The 15,538-nt window shown below is 38.7% G+C and overlaps 3 protein-coding genes and 1 pseudogene across 4 annotated transcripts; all 4 read right to left on the bottom strand.

The window, feature by feature from the left end:
• Window positions 321-2,948, bottom strand: LOC109720155 (probable CCR4-associated factor 1 homolog 7). The gene has a single exon (XM_020247049.1). The coding sequence runs from the start codon at window positions 2,606-2,608 to the stop codon at window positions 1,757-1,759; it is 852 nt and encodes a 283-aa protein (XP_020102638.1). The 5' UTR covers window positions 2,609-2,948; the 3' UTR covers window positions 321-1,756.
• LOC109720156 (actin-related protein 2/3 complex subunit 3) lies at window positions 3,137-5,707 on the bottom strand. Of its 2 annotated transcripts, XM_020247051.1 has the most exons (5): window positions 5,563-5,707; window positions 4,333-4,441; window positions 3,982-4,251; window positions 3,646-3,800; window positions 3,348-3,462 (listed from the first exon to the last, which is right to left on the bottom strand). In XM_020247051.1, exons 1-4 carry the CDS (start codon window positions 5,563-5,565, stop codon window positions 3,691-3,693), a joined length of 492 nt encoding a protein of 163 aa, XP_020102640.1. In that variant the 5' UTR covers window positions 5,566-5,707; the 3' UTR covers window positions 3,348-3,462; window positions 3,646-3,690. The 2 variants fall into 2 exon arrangements, with proteins under 2 accessions (XP_020102639.1, XP_020102640.1); XM_020247050.1 differs by lacking the exon at window positions 3,646-3,800 and having other exon boundaries at window positions 3,137-3,462.
• LOC109720004 (stromal cell-derived factor 2-like protein) lies at window positions 6,617-10,596 on the bottom strand (the record flags this gene model as incomplete). The annotated part of the gene is made up of 6 exons (XM_020246864.1): window positions 6,617-7,120; window positions 7,608-7,737; window positions 7,825-7,874; window positions 8,731-8,871; window positions 9,986-10,126; window positions 10,237-10,596. Coding segments are annotated over 6 exons (906 nt in total), but the record flags the coding sequence as incomplete, so codon positions are not given.
• On the bottom strand, window positions 11,522-14,785 carry LOC109720003 (annotated as a pseudogene).

Raw genomic sequence — 15,538 nt, 5'->3', positions numbered from 1 at the left:
TAGAAGAAACACAATACATAAAATCACACAAGTGGAAGAACAATATCTTCATAATAATGTAATACCAACAGTAAGACTTACTAGAAAACTATCCGAACCTTTCTCACCAAAAATAACAACCATATAAGACTGTAACAGGCATCCCCTTAGCCACTTTTCCACGATCTCATCGAATGCTTATTCAAGTTCATGACAACAGGTCAATGTCCTCTTGTCCTCTTCCTTTTAAGCATAGTGTGAAGAAGAAACGGTAACGAATTTATACCAAAGATTTTCTCTCAAGCATAATAGCATAGCATTTTCTTCCTACAATAGAAATATGCACTAATAACTCTATTGGAGTCCTTTATTTACCCAAAAAAATCCAATAATTAACTATTCTTGGCTCACTGCTTCATTACACCACAACAAAAAAAAATAGAGGCCAACCTCCAAACTTTTCAAGAAAATTGTGTTCCTCAAACCACAAAGAACATGAATTTTTAAGATAGCTAAAAGCATGTAGAGTTATCTTAAAAGAACAGAATGCCGATGAACTAGTTGAGGCGATTTGAAAGATAATAGCATGCAAGATCAGATATTCTGAACGGCGCTGGATTCTCAACCATTCGATTAACCCCAAAATCAACACTTAAAGCACAGAAGCAACAACAGCATCAGACTTCAAGAAAAGCATCTCAAACGCCAAAAACTTCTCAGAAGATATAAAAAACAATAAAGAAGGACAGCGTTGGCAAGCCAAACTAGTTGATATAACAGTGATTTGACATAGAGCAGAATGGAACAGTCGGCAAAAGAATAACTATATAATCCATAACCATTACAAATGGGAAATAACGTGATTATTGATAACTGACAATAAACGAAGAACTAGATAACTGATCAGAAAGGAAAAGAAAACCAAGATCGTTAAAGGAGACTAATAGACAGAAAAAGCATTTAAGGGCAACAGGTTACTTACCTAAAAGTCGCTACCAGTATTACATACTAATGATTTAATCTATATACAAATATTACAAACTACATAAGATTCATATCTATTAATGTCTTTAAACAAATGCTATCCACATCTTATCATATAAAGTCGGCAAATTTAAAGGTATTTGAAATCTTAACAAACCCTGCGATATCTACTAAGATCAATTCATTTAACAACTCCTGAATCTAAATTTGAGCTCTCATCCGACTGAAATCTGATGAACTCTTTTCCTGTCACATTAGATCCGTCATCTTGAATTTGAATTTGAATTTGAATTTGAATTTGAGCTCTCATCTAACAATATTCTGAATGCCACTCGTTCATAATTGAGTTGCGTTGGATCTCCTAGTATTATTCGATTGACAAATAGCCTAAATAACTTAAGCAAATCTAGGAGTTCAACATTTATTTAACGGAACCAATCCTATCCGAGTCTTGCTACTAACAACAGGCAACCATCTAAATAGTTAACCAAGCTAGCTACTAAAGCCAAAGAAAGAAGCAACTAACATATATGCAGAGGAAATGCAAAAGAATTAACCAAGTATCAGAAAATTTGCAAATTTTATCCGAAATACTATCTTGATCTTACCGTCGTTGAGACTGTGTAAAACCCGCAGCCATCTAAAATGTGATCTAGTTAACTACTAAAGCCAAATATAGAATCAACTAACATATATGCAGAGAAATGCGAAGAGATGACCCAGCATCAGAACCCCGAAGAGATAAAGTAAACGACTTTTCTATATCTCGTTTCAACGCAACTGCAAATTTTTATTAGTAGAGCCTTACCGACGGATCGTCATTAAGACCATACAAGATCCCAGCATACTGCTCAGCCCTATCCTTGAGGTGCAAATCTAACAACCTCCTAAAGCACCGTGCCGTGACCAGGCTATCGGACCCAGCCTGATGGCTGATTCCGATGCGCTCTACGCCCAGGCTCTCGGCGAGCTTCTTGAGCCCCCCGTAGAGAGGGCCGCGGCAGAACTTCATGAGGTGTTTCACATCATAGAGATTGGGAAAGAAAATCTTAGCTAGAATACAGAAGCCGCGGATGGTTTCGGGCATCGAGAGGGGCTTTAGGATCTTGAGGAGGTAGGCGATGTCGGAGGAGCCGTGGAAGGTGATCCAGGTGACGGAGTCGTTGAGGACGGCGCCCGACGTCATGAGGAGCTCGGCGAAGCGGGCGGCACTGACGCCCTGGGCGCGGTTGCGGGCGAAGTCGATGCCGGCGGCGCGGAGGAGGGCGATGGAGTCCGGGGCGCAGGGATGGGCCTCGGGGTCGAACTCGCGGAAGTTGAATTGCCAGAGGCAGGGGCGGGGGAGGCAGGGGAGGCGGCCGAGGGCGTCGGAGAAGGTGAGCCCGACCTGGATGAGGTGGAGGACGTCGACGTTGGCGGCGAGGTTGTCGTAGTTCCGCCACTGGTAGCTGTCGCGGCAGGAGAGCACGCGGAAGGCGACGCCGGGGTACTCCGTGTCCAGGGCGATGAAGGGGTACTCGTCGACGATGGACCGGATCACCGCGAACTCCGCCTCCAGGTTCTCCGCCCACACCTCCCGGATCTCCACCCCGCCGCCACCGTCGCCGTCGCCGTCGCCGCCGTCCGCAGGGATCGAGGAAGCCATGGATGGGAGGGATCGGAGGAGAAGGCAAAGAAGAGGAGGGGCATGCGAGAAACCCTATCCTGAAGCAGAGGTGAAACCCTAGATCCGCGTTGGACCTTGGGGTGTGGGTGGTGGTGGTGATCTTTGATTAGGGTTTCGGAGATCGAGCGATCGGGGGTGGGGTGGAGAAGAAGAAGACGACGAGGGGAAAGAAAGAAAGATATTAAATACAGGGTTGGGGTATATAAAAAGGTTGAATTTTATTTATTTATTTATTTAGTCGGCGTTCGTTTCCCCACGCCTTGTCTAAAGAATGCATTCCTGGACCGGGTCCACCAAACAACTCATTTACATTCACCTGAAGCGAATGTGCCCTGCTGCAACAAAACTACTGCAACTGTAGACTTCATGCTTTATATCCACTGATCTTGCTTTTTCATGCATATATCGAAAGATGTTGAAGCAAAATCCTGAACAAAACCAAAGATAATATCAAAAAACAGATAGATAAAAGCGGCAATTGTTACACAAAAATGTTACAAAGAAACATAAAGACCAACTCAAATCGCTATAAGAGACGAAATTTCCAGTTTTCTCAGTATACACCAATTTTACAGGTATAACAATCCCACGTTTCTAGCTTAACTGATCATTACAGCTTTCACAATGACTGAAAAAGTTAAAAGAAAAAAAAAAGAAAAGGAAAAATCTGTATCCTGAAGAGCTCCAACCCTAGGGAATGATAATGTTCATGAACTTCCTCTTTGCAAAAGCCAACCACCACTTATTTGGAGTGCCGTTAGGCCTATATGCGCAGCTTAGCAATCTTCCGCTTGTTTCCTCCCTTATCTGCTTCAGATAATTCCTGAATAACTCTGCAGTCCAGCAACAGAAGATGATTAATGCTACCCCAAATATCGATCTGATAGGGATTGATCCAGAAATAGTCTTAGCAACTAATATTATTGTTCTAAGGAAAAGACATGAACACACAACTTTTTATCAGAGCCTCCAAAGAAGTGCAGTACGAAGAAGCACAAACAACCTTCAAAAATAACCTCAACTTCCTAATGGAGTTAGAAGGAAGGTTCGAATTGGAGCTTCTATTTGCTATTCGCATAGCTTCTACATCTTAAGGTCATGCATGGCCTCAGTAGAGCTTCTATAGACGTGATGCCCGAGTAGATCGATGTCCCCCGAGCGCTGCAAAAAGCTTCTCACGAAAAAGCAGAAACTTTAAGTTGGAGCTTTTGCTTTGGGTTTCAGAAGCTCATTTCAGCTTCGAGCCACAGCAGAAGCTCCAAATGTTAAATTTGCCAAATACTTGGCTACAGTTTTTCAGACAAGCTCCTTAGAAGCCGGGTGAAAACAAGCACCCAGTAATGCCAATATACCTGCTTCATCCTGAGATTGAGGAAGGGCAAAAAGGCCTGGAAAAGGAAACCCCAGGTCGCCGGGCACAGGGACCTTCTCTAGCCCCAAATTGATAATTGCCTTTGTCCCAACAGCTAGTGTTCTGCAACCCTCCAGCCTTTTCAGTGCCACATTAATGTAAAATGTCAAGTAAATGAGTAATTTGTCTGCTGGGCTCTTAATATCGAAGTTTCTGAAGAAGACGTTCGCCCTAAAGAACGTTATTGCCTCGTCAACAATGTCGATTTTGCCTGGAAAAATGTAAACGCCAATCATCGATAAGACGAGTTTTGTTTATTTGGAATAGATCGTAGAGAAATAAGATATGAGACCTGGATTTGAAGCTGGAGCGGGACCCTTAATGTGGCTTTTTAATGGAAGCAAAGGGCAGCCACAAGCTTTGGTGATACCATCTTCTTCAACAAAGCTAGAGTGATAGACCTGCAAATAGAACATGTGAATCGATATAAAATTTTCACATAAACATGATAGAAAGATCACATGGAACATTTTGAAGAAGAACTCAAGATGTAAAGATAGATTTTCTTTAGCCTGGCATTTGCACTATTACTTTCAATATTGTTTCACCTCAATGAAGAACCAATAACCGGAAATGCAGCTTATCAAAACCAAATTGGTTAATGAAGGCCTCGATATTCATATGACAAACACGCATTTAAACATAGTTTTAATGGCAATGATCGATTAACTACTAAAATGAACAGATTAACAAAATGCGCATATTATGTGATTCAAAGACACTGCAAGTGTTGCCACAACTATTTAAGATTTCAAAAATAATAATAGATATAGTGCCAATCTGAATAAGTATAAGGAACGTGCAAGAATTTTCTTGTTCTGCCTACATCAAAGTATAATAAATTCATTCCTCAATCAATTTTCACCGAGCAATTAAAAAAAAAAAATCGTTTATAAATATAGAGGGACATCACATAGTTGATTCCTTATGCAATATTTGTTATGGTCTCTCTCTATCTCTCTTAAGAAAAACTCGGATCGTTATATCTGTCTCGCTAAAACGGTGCGCGATAACTCTAAGTACATGGAGATTACCACATGCAGATCTCAAAATATGAATCCACTTGATTCTAATAATCAAATATCATTCTCAAAACCTATGGAGAATCATTCCTAAGTAGTATATAAATACTCAGAAATATGTGCTTTTGCATGCCTTGCTTTCAACCGCATCACAAAATTCTCCTTTTTTTTGTTTTGTGTTTTTTTTTTTAAAGCACGAGAACCACAGCTATGAACTAAGAACTAAGCTTAAACGATGAAAGTTAAGCATCAAACACACCTCATGTGCTAAATTAACTAAATTATCTCAAAAAAGGGGCTTCTCGTATATCTAGCAATTGATCGATTGCTCTTGAGGAAGGGGTTTTAAACGAAACCCTCAGAGAAGAGTCACCAGTAAACAAGAATCAAATCCGATGTTTCGGATCTAACAAATCCACGAGAATCAATTCAACTGTGAACCAGATCTAAGGAATTGAGAACGAAATCAAATCGAGAAAAAAAAAAAAGAGAGAGATTACCATTTCCCTGGAAATTGGATATGATCCAGGGGATTAAGCGAGACGAGCGTGGGATCGCAAGCGACGAAGAGAACGAAGCCCTGCGATTCGCTTGAAAATGGCGAGGTGGTGGAAATAAAAGCGATTCCTTTTTTTTTCCTTTTTTCCTAAGGGATGATTTACTATATATATCTTTCAAAATCACTATTCCTTAAAATTTCTGAAATATTTTATTTATTTTTATTTTTTATTTTAAATATATTATTTTTTATTTTTTATTTTTAAAAATACGTTTTCTATTAATTTTCGTTAAATCATCTCGAATTAAACATAAGGTAAATTTCTATTATAATATAAAAGTGTATTTGAAAGAATAAAATGGTAATTTCACAAAAATAACAAGATAAATTTAACTCTCGGTGATATATTTGAAAGAATTTACAACTTTTTACTTTTAATTTGAAGGAATAAATACAAAAGTGTAACACTTTTCAAGTTGTATAAGCAATTTGCCTTTTAAAAAATATATATATAAAATGTAAAAATATTTCACGTGTTGGAAGGCCGAGATTCTTTATTGGGCCTGTAAGAAGACCCGATAATACGGGCCCAGCTCCTGCCCCTTAACAGTTCCGACCCTCTTAAAAATTGTTAAAAAATAAAATTTGTCGGTAGAACGAATGATTTGTAAAAAGTACAATGATTTTGGTAATGTGATAGCTAAAGCATTTTTTTTATATTTTGAGTGCTCCAAAAAAGAAAGAATTTAAAGTTCTTCCAATCTTTCATATTTTTTCACTACAAAATTGTATTGTTTAGTACAATTGATTAATTGTTGTTCTGAGGAGATTTAAAGAGGTTGGGAGTTTATACTCCAGTTTGTGCACCCGCTATTCAAAACCAGCTTTCATGCGCACAAACCTATGTCACACAAGGCAATCAATTTTGAAAAAAGCAATCATACACATAAAAATGGATGGGATGTATAATTTATGCCCCAAAGGGAGTGTATGAATGGCATTTTTCAATATTTCCCAAGCTGTTCATCCCTCGCAATGATCTAGAATAGATTTGATTACATTGTATACAATTATAAAAGATATATATATATTATGCATATGAAAGAGAAAAGAAAAAGGAAAGTGTCTACAAGAATTGAGCAATCAACCAGTTCAAAAGGTAGACATGTGCCAGGATATGGATATTGGAACTAACACACTAGCATTAGTTTCGGTGTCTATCGAGATGTATAGATGTCACAGTATCTCATTACATCTAAAGAGAGAAGGGGGGAAAAAAATTGAGGCCCAAATTAGCGTAGGAAACTATATATATATATTAAAGAGCTCTTAATTTGCTACTCCCAAAAGAACTGCGCGAAAAGGACTCCAAAGTTGGTACACCGTATGATCGATCTGATGCAAAAACCCTCTACAGCGGAGTTTGGTTGTCCCACCAAATCAACAGTATGTACTTTGCGACAAGACGGAGCAATTTACTTATTTCCATTCGCCGGAAGATAGACGCCTTCAGCCGCCAGCCATACGTTGTCGGGCAGCTTGTCACCAACACCACAAACCTGCAAAAGCAGAAAATATAAGATTGACAAGAATTAATTACTCTTTGTTAGTTGACCTCCCAAAAAAATTTAAAAAAAAAATTCCAATAAGAGATCACTAAGTGAACTCTAAAATTGGGGGGGGGGGGAGGAATAAAAACATATACAATTTGCATGTTTCAACCAACAACCATCAGTTACATGGAAGTCAAGTTACACAAATACTAATCGAAGAGACCTCAGACCCAAACATTTAACCCCATGTGACAATCACATTCTAACGGCGGATACAGAAATTTATCGGAATTAGATGTTCAGGTAGTTGTAACAATGGCAGATCATTCGTGTAGTTTTAGTCAACTTTAGAGTTCATGCACTGATCTATAATCGCACTAGAATTCAGGAGTCTGGTATATTTTTGCCCAAATAGTCCTACAATTTTGCAAAGAAATCTTTATATAAACAGTCGAAAATCTTTACACTAGAATGCTTTTTATATTTGCCTTACCTCTTGCTGCCCTCCTGCTATGCGCGTGTATTTCTTATTATGAGTGTGGAGATAACCACCGGTATCAATGTGGCGAAGTCTTATTCTTTGGTCTTGTCTCCATATTTTCCTAGCGCCCACTATCTCAAGCCTGAGAAAGGGGAGAATGGCAAATAGTTAGAATGAAGGATTCGTTTTTTCATCATCTCAAATATTTCTTGGACAAATAGATCCTTACTGCCAAAAATCTCCAGTATCTGACTGACTATCACCTCCAAAGCAGCTGACCTGAGAAGAAATAAAAACATATTTAGCAGCTAATTGAAGATACTGAATAATCACAGTTAAAAGTTATGACTTCACCAGCATGAAAGAAAATTACCAAAATATGTTCCTCAATTCATAGTTATTTCTCTAATCCTCCCAACACTTTACTAAGAGCACATAAACTTATGAGCGGACCTTAGGTATGCCGCGTTAAGTTATGAGTGCACATAACTTTCTTAAGAGTAGTTCTTTTGCATTCAACGACAGAAGACCACCGAGATGGGACAATACATGCTGCTTGCAAGTAATTTGCATAATAAAAATCAACTTTCAATTTGTGCAATTTATCCACTGCAACCATAGTCTCCTTTTCCATGATAGTAACCCAAATGCGTTTCCAGAGTCTTTAAAGATGAGAATCGGATAAACTTTTATTGGATTCTAAAAGCACTATGACAACACTTTACCTAAGGGAATCTATATAGCAAGTTCATTCCCTGCAAAACATCAGTAAAATGTGCTTTCCTCACAAAAGACATATAGCTTTCAAATATGATTGCGTACTTAATAATTGTTAGCAAAATAGAGTGATACACCAACCGAGGAGACATCAGTCAATTCAAACTTTGGCACTAACAAGACTTCTCTTTTGAATCCAACGAGACCGCCAAATGCACAAGATGTGTAACTTTCACTGATCTTTCACGTGCAGATAAGAAAGTAGCTTGAATTTTAATACTTGGTAGATCGTTAGTTGCTACCTATTCATACTGATTTATCTGATGAACTGTAAGCATGACTGGTTCACACAATGTAGGAAGTGGAACATCAGAATTATAACTAGATTTTCCCACACGAGAAGAATAACAGTACTAACCTCCAGGTTGCCGGTTATAGGGGATGGATGCAAGTGGCTATGAAGCCATTTTCGAGTCCTCATGTGTTGTAACCTTATAATTGTTCCGTTTGGTATTGGATCACCTTGTTTTGCAGATGAATCAGGTCGAGGCCTCACAATCTGCATAATTAACAATATTCATATAAGAAATGAATGAATGTATAAATGCTAAATGAAAAAAAAAAAAAACTGCTTAGCATCCAGTAAGACATTATAACACGCAGAGGCATGCCAAAAAAACTATAATTCATGGCACAGAAAGAAACACCAACTTGCAAAACAAATTGCATGAAAAGATATGTTATCCTGTCTTCATGTCAAGCCTTGGCAGTCAAAGGTTGGGATGGATGAAATCCTCACACTTATTTCTTTATTCTTATTAAGAAATCTCACTGAAGGGCTGCTTATTCGATATGCATTGAATGCCGTTTGCCACTATCCATAACATAAGCAAGGAATTAGACCATCAAGTGCAGAAGAATAGATTAAGCTATCTTTTGGACTCAAGCTCAGTATCATTCGGTGTATCTACATTTCAACTTACGATGTCATTGACCCGTGCCAATAAACTAAGTGCATTAATTGCATTCATAAAGTGTCCAACTGCAAAAGGAAGGGTTCCAGGCTTTACGGTAGCAAGATGCTACAAAATCATCAAGCTTCACTATTACCACATTTTTGAGATGTTTTTATATTTAAATCAAGAGTACAACCATCTATATAGAATCACATACAAAATTTGCCCCTAAAAGCATCATTACACATAAACCAAACGTGCACATTACATCACTACTAAACACATCTACTAAACACATTACATCACTACTAAGTAGTAAGCCAAACGTGCACGATTATATGTACATCGCCAGCCCTACTGTGACAAGTTTAATGCCGCAATATAGACAATCAAACATTCAGAAGTCCAGAACGTTGGAAACCATATCATTCAACTTCACAAGCAAACTGTTTTGGTGCTCGCAAACACTATGCTAACACTTGATTTTTTTATGCCTGAATTCTCATTAATAGTAAAAACAAGCAAGAGGGGAGATTATCAAAGACAAATTTAATACAAAGTTATTCTCAGCCATTGTAGTTCAAAATCATAAAATCGAATTAGATCCAATTAACTAGCATTATACCGATTCACCGATCAATCACAAAATGAAGCAAAACAAATCAATTCTAAAACAAATTAAAATCAAGCTGCAATGAATCTAATCCGATCACATACCCAGTAGCTGTTAGAGTCATCAACATTGGGAAATCCGGTAACCGACTGTTGTCCGCTGCCCGATCCGTAGGGCACCTCGTGCGAATGCAATCGAAATTTGGTCCTCTCGTGCATCAACTTGATCACGGATCCATACGTAATCTGAAACCCTCCCCCAAAAAAAGATGACAAAAACACAATCATATCATAAAATCAGAGAACGAAGAGATCGAGACGTGCAATATAAATCGAAGCGATTTGCAGAGGCTCACCTCGACGCCCTCATCGGCGTCGGGGACGGCGGAGTCAGGGTCAGGGGAGGGGGAGGAGTCGGGGAGGTCGAGGCCGAGGAAGAGGGAGACGGAGATGGCGAGGAAGCCGAAGGCCACGAGGAGGAGGAGCGCGAGGAACCAGTAGCTTTGCCAGAAGGGGATATCGGGGTCGGAGCGGCGGCGGGAGCGGCGGCTAGGGTTTCGGTCGCGGGCTAGGTTTAGGGTTTCGGCGGAGGAGGAGGGGACCTTCCGGCGAGAGAGCCCCTCGGGGCCCGGCGGAGCCACGGCGGCGCCGTTCGTTGCTCGGCTCTCCAGAGCGGTGAGATTGGCGCGTGCACGCACTGGGCCGGTGAGCGTAAGCTAAAGCTACACCTCTCCGTCTCTCCCTCTCTCTCTCTCTCTCTCTCTCTTTGGGGACTTCGTCGCATACGGAGGGTCTATGCGACGCTGGTCTATAGTCAAGTTTTTTTTTTTTGGGGGGTTCACTTTATAATAATTTCGATGAAGGGGGGTACGTCATTGAAAGGGTTATGAACCAGTGGGGCGGCGAAACGTGGGACGTTTGACGACGTGGCAGTGAATGATTGGCTTGACCGTGCTCTCGAAATATGCAGTATATATAGAAATAAAGTATTGACGTGTGGATTAGACTTATTTAATAATTAGAGATTTGATAAATAAAGATAAATAAACACCTTAGCTAGATGTAGTGTAATAAAAATTAAATATTTATAGCCAAAATATTGAATTAGGCTAAAATATTTCTAACAGCACCAGGTAGGTTATTGATACTATTAAATTTTCAATCTTTAAATAAAAAAATATACGATTACAACAATAGTTATTCTTTCTGCTTGAACGATTTATTGATTGAATAGTATAATTTAATAAATAAAAATAATAAATAAATTTAACTGTAAAAATTTGGATAGTACGAAGTACTTAATGCTATTAGAAGCATCCCAATAGGACTCCGGAGAAATTTCGCTTGTTTATTTTTGTGCCGTATCTCCGTGGTAGAAGGGTCAAAAGCAGAAGCCAAGCCAAACAAAAACTCATAGTTCTTAATCCACTTATAAATATAATATAAACCAAGTCAATATATCTTAAACTCAAGCTTAGCCCAACAATTACAGCACAACTAAGAGATCTCCATGCTGAGGCCAATCCAATTTTATGCAGAGAGGTGCAGCTTCAATTAATTGTTCAGCAATTAGACACAAATCTCAAGCTGTACTTGATTCAGGAGCATAAGACCACATTGATCTTTAAACAATTTGCACTATAAAACCAACAGTTACTATATTACACCACAATAAACCAAAACAGTACAAGAAATGCAAGATGATCACATGCCCTCGCCTATTAATATGAATCCAGTTCTGAGATGTTACTATGTGTGATCCAAAACCATGCACATATACTCACTTATCTGCAACTTTTATTTACAGATATTTTATCGTATTCCATCAATTCCCTGCAAGTTTCCAATTCAATCATTCCAAACATGTTTCCTCTCTCTTCAGTATCTCCAACCTGAGACCGATCCTCTCGCGATTGCGCTACAGGCTTCCATAACAATTTTGCCGATTTCAATCACAGTTTCCCTATATTCAGCCTTTTTCAGCCTCAAAGAATTTATGTGGGAAGCTATATCATCCTTTACTATATTTCACATGACTTCACCTGAAAAGCAACACACAGTTATCATAAATGATATCAAATGAGTGAGTGCCTTTACAGATTCTTGCCCAAGCTTTAGACTTTTTTTTGTTTGCCAAACTTCTAGTTGCTACTCATCAGTAACAGAGAAGCAGCCCAAGCGAACCAAGGGAAAAAAAATGTTTCAAAGATACTTTTAAACAAATGTCTTGATTTTAAAAGTTTGATATTACTGCCCAATATTAAGTACGTTTGATTTATTTATCTATTTTCGACTCAATATTCTTGACCTAGAGAAATGCTCAGTTACTTAACTGAATAATAAAAGAACTATTTGACTTAAAAGGTAAACTTCTAGCAAAACTTGACAAAAGGAATGGAAAGGTGATGCAATAGTTTAAAATTGAGGTACCCATTTCAAAATGGTTTGTAGTTCAAAGTTAATATGTTATACCCCCTTTTTTTTATTTCGATACTTACCAAAGTTTTGTCCCTATTCTGTGATGCAACCCTTGCAGCATCCTTCCACCGACGTGCCTCGATTTCTTTCTCAACAAGCTTTCTCTCAACGCATTTAAGTGTGGATTCCAACTCCGCTATCCGCTCTTGCTGTCTTGTATGTAGAAGCTCATGGAGCTTCCTCTCCAGCTCAATCGCTGAAACTCCAGAGTATTGACCGTTGTCTTCTTCCTCACCCTCATCAAATTCCTCCACATATCCAGTGAAGCTTTTAGAAGAACTGGTGCAGTCACTGGATAACTTCAATTCGCTCAAAAAAATAATGATACAAATGAAGAGAAAGATCAGTCATCCTCTTTTATTTCAATTGATCGAACAAACAAAAAACAAATAACTAATCTTGTAGGTAGTAACTTCTATATATTTTTGTTATCTTTTATCCTTTTCTTACGACATTTGAATTCATAAAGATTTGATGGAAAACAAAGTAAAACATAAAGAAAACCAAATTTTGGTTGGAAACAAACTACAATGACAGACAATATATATGATAATACAACATTGGATTAATCAATTGTTACCGCCGGAAACCAAGTATCATTACGTGAAATGCATAAGATTTTACTCAAATTATCCAGAAGTATAAAAATTTAAAGGTATAGGTAAGTAAAAGAAAAATCTACACTTTGATCAGATTCTAACTGAATCAATTGACTCCTCCTGTTTGGCGCAAAAAGAAATAGACAAACTGTAAGTGCTATGAGCATTTTCTTTTTAACAGGAGTATTTACTGAAGTACACAAAACAACAAACTGTAACGAGTTTCTGAGAAAGAAAATAAAGGCAAGGTTAATGTCTGAGGTGAAATGCAAACGATGTCTTCGGATGTCCCCAAACATTGAGCGCGAGACAGAAAATTGGTTTGAGGAAGTGGATACAATTAGTACTGCAAGAAAATTTAATTAGAAAATGCACTGACCTAACAGAGTTTATTCTGGCAAACACAACAGCTACACATAAAATCAATAGGACAAATTCTGGAGACTGATATGATCAAGCAAATGATAATAGAAGATTAGTTAAAACATGGCAGAAAAAATTATGTTATATTTTAGTATTTATTTCAAGTATATAGCAAGGATACAGGGAAAAGATAACATAATTAAATAGTTCAATCAGTTCCGAGAATGGAAAACAAACATCTTTGTGAGAAGGATACCTCTGTTCTATGTTGTTCTGGAAATAATAATGTATTTTCTCCCTCCATGTTGAGCTGTAGACGCTCTAGTTCGACTTCAAGTTCTGCTTCAAGTTTATTCATCTTCAAGGAGCTTTCACAGCCGACTACCTCACGACTACCAGATTCCTTTATAAATCTCAGCCCTCCCTGATGTGATAAATATCCATTGTACTGCGAAGCGATAGTATCTTCTCTAATTGCATTTCAAGAGAAATCTAATGTAGCAGACGAAGGACTGTTGCTTGACCCAGATAGGCCACTGATCACATCTTTCTTCCCAAACTCATCTTTAATCTGTTTAAGCAGCATCTCCATTTGCGTCCGAACTTCCGACATTTTATTAAATTCACTTGCTGTTTTAGCTAGGAGGAGTGCCAAACCAAGCCCTATACCGAGGTTAAAGGATGCATCTTCGGACCTCAACCCTGGAAAGAAAAGTTTTAAGAGCATTTGAGTTCTTGCAAAACACAAATATTCAAAACAAATGCCAAAAACGTAGAGTCTAAAATGAATTCCCTTTTAAAAAACATAGGGAAATGAATGTAATTGACTTGTTTTAGCATATCAGCAGAGTATAAATGACCATAAACTGCGCCTCGATATGAATAAAAAACAAAAATTAGACATTTATCAACACCACAGATTATATAAAACGAAAAGCAACGACATGAAACCAATAAGAGCTGCTGCTATTACTGCATAACATATACATGTACCACAAAAGAATTATATCAAAGAAGGTGATTTTTTTTTTTCTATCAACAACAGCATAAAAACACAATAAAATAAAAAGAAAGACTCAAACGAACAAAACAAGCGGGGATTGAATCGAAACCCTAACATACCTGAAGACACGGTGAGCTTCCCACTACTCTCCTCAGACCTCCTCTTGCCACCATAAAACCTGGAGAACCTCACCAATCGACCCAACCCCGACCCCCCCATCCCACCGCCACTCCCCCCGCCCCTCTTCGAGGTTCGAAGCAACCACTTTGAGAGCAGAGTCCGAGGGCTTCGGGAAGAGATCGAAGAAGACGAACAAGAACACGACATTAAAGGGGCCTTCGTCCCCTTCCGAACTGCGTCGATCTCCTCGCCGTCGTCGTCCTCGTTAAGGTAATCCACCATCCGCCTCTTCCCCTCGACCTCCGCTTCTCCGATCCTCGCCTCCCTCGTCGAATCCTCCATGATCGCTTAGTGTGTGTGTGTGTGTGAGAGAGAGAGAGAGAGAGAGAGAGAGAGTGGGGTGGATTCGTTACGTGAGAGCGGGATTTGGGGGAGGAGAGAGAAAGCGACGAGAGAGATCGACGGAGTAAATGGTGGCGAGCTTCGAAAGCGACGAGTCGCGAGAGAGCCGAATACCAAACCCGATATTCCCTGCACCCGGTGTACCCCTACCTCCCGCATCACCGTCCAATGTCGTATAATACGGACGGTACGGATTTACTTTTGATTGGATGGACGGTGGAAAGATGGGAGGTGTACAGATGCGTGTGTACGAGTGGCGTAGGACATGAAGTGGTCTACGGAGGGAATGAGAGAGAATTTCAAATGGTTGAATCCTGTGGGACCCACCAAGTAGGATCCGGATACGGCCCAAAATAAATAGCGGAATTAATTAATTTTTTTAGGCGCCTCGAATATTATTGGGGGGAAAGTACTATTACGTCCTCGACAATTTAAAATATAATTTGTTATTTTTGATAAGGTTATTAAAATTATTATTTAATTAAATTGTGTTTGTACGGTTCATCTGAATAATTTCTCTAATACTCGTTCACAGCAATTTCTGCCGACAAAATATTCTCACTTAATTATGGACCATTTGATTTGCTATGTAATTTTTTTAAAATTTTAATTTTATCATACAACCTTTTAATCTGTTTGATTTGAGTCAGTAAATAATATTTAAAATTATAAAATTAGAATGTGACGTCTATT

Source organism: Ananas comosus, linkage group 14 (genome assembly GCF_001540865.1).
Source record: "Ananas comosus cultivar F153 linkage group 14, ASM154086v1, whole genome shotgun sequence".
In the NCBI taxonomy this organism is placed as follows: Eukaryota; Viridiplantae; Streptophyta; class Magnoliopsida; order Poales; family Bromeliaceae; genus Ananas; species Ananas comosus.
Note: the sequence above shows the minus strand (reverse complement) of the source record. Positions and strands in the feature narration are given on the sequence as shown.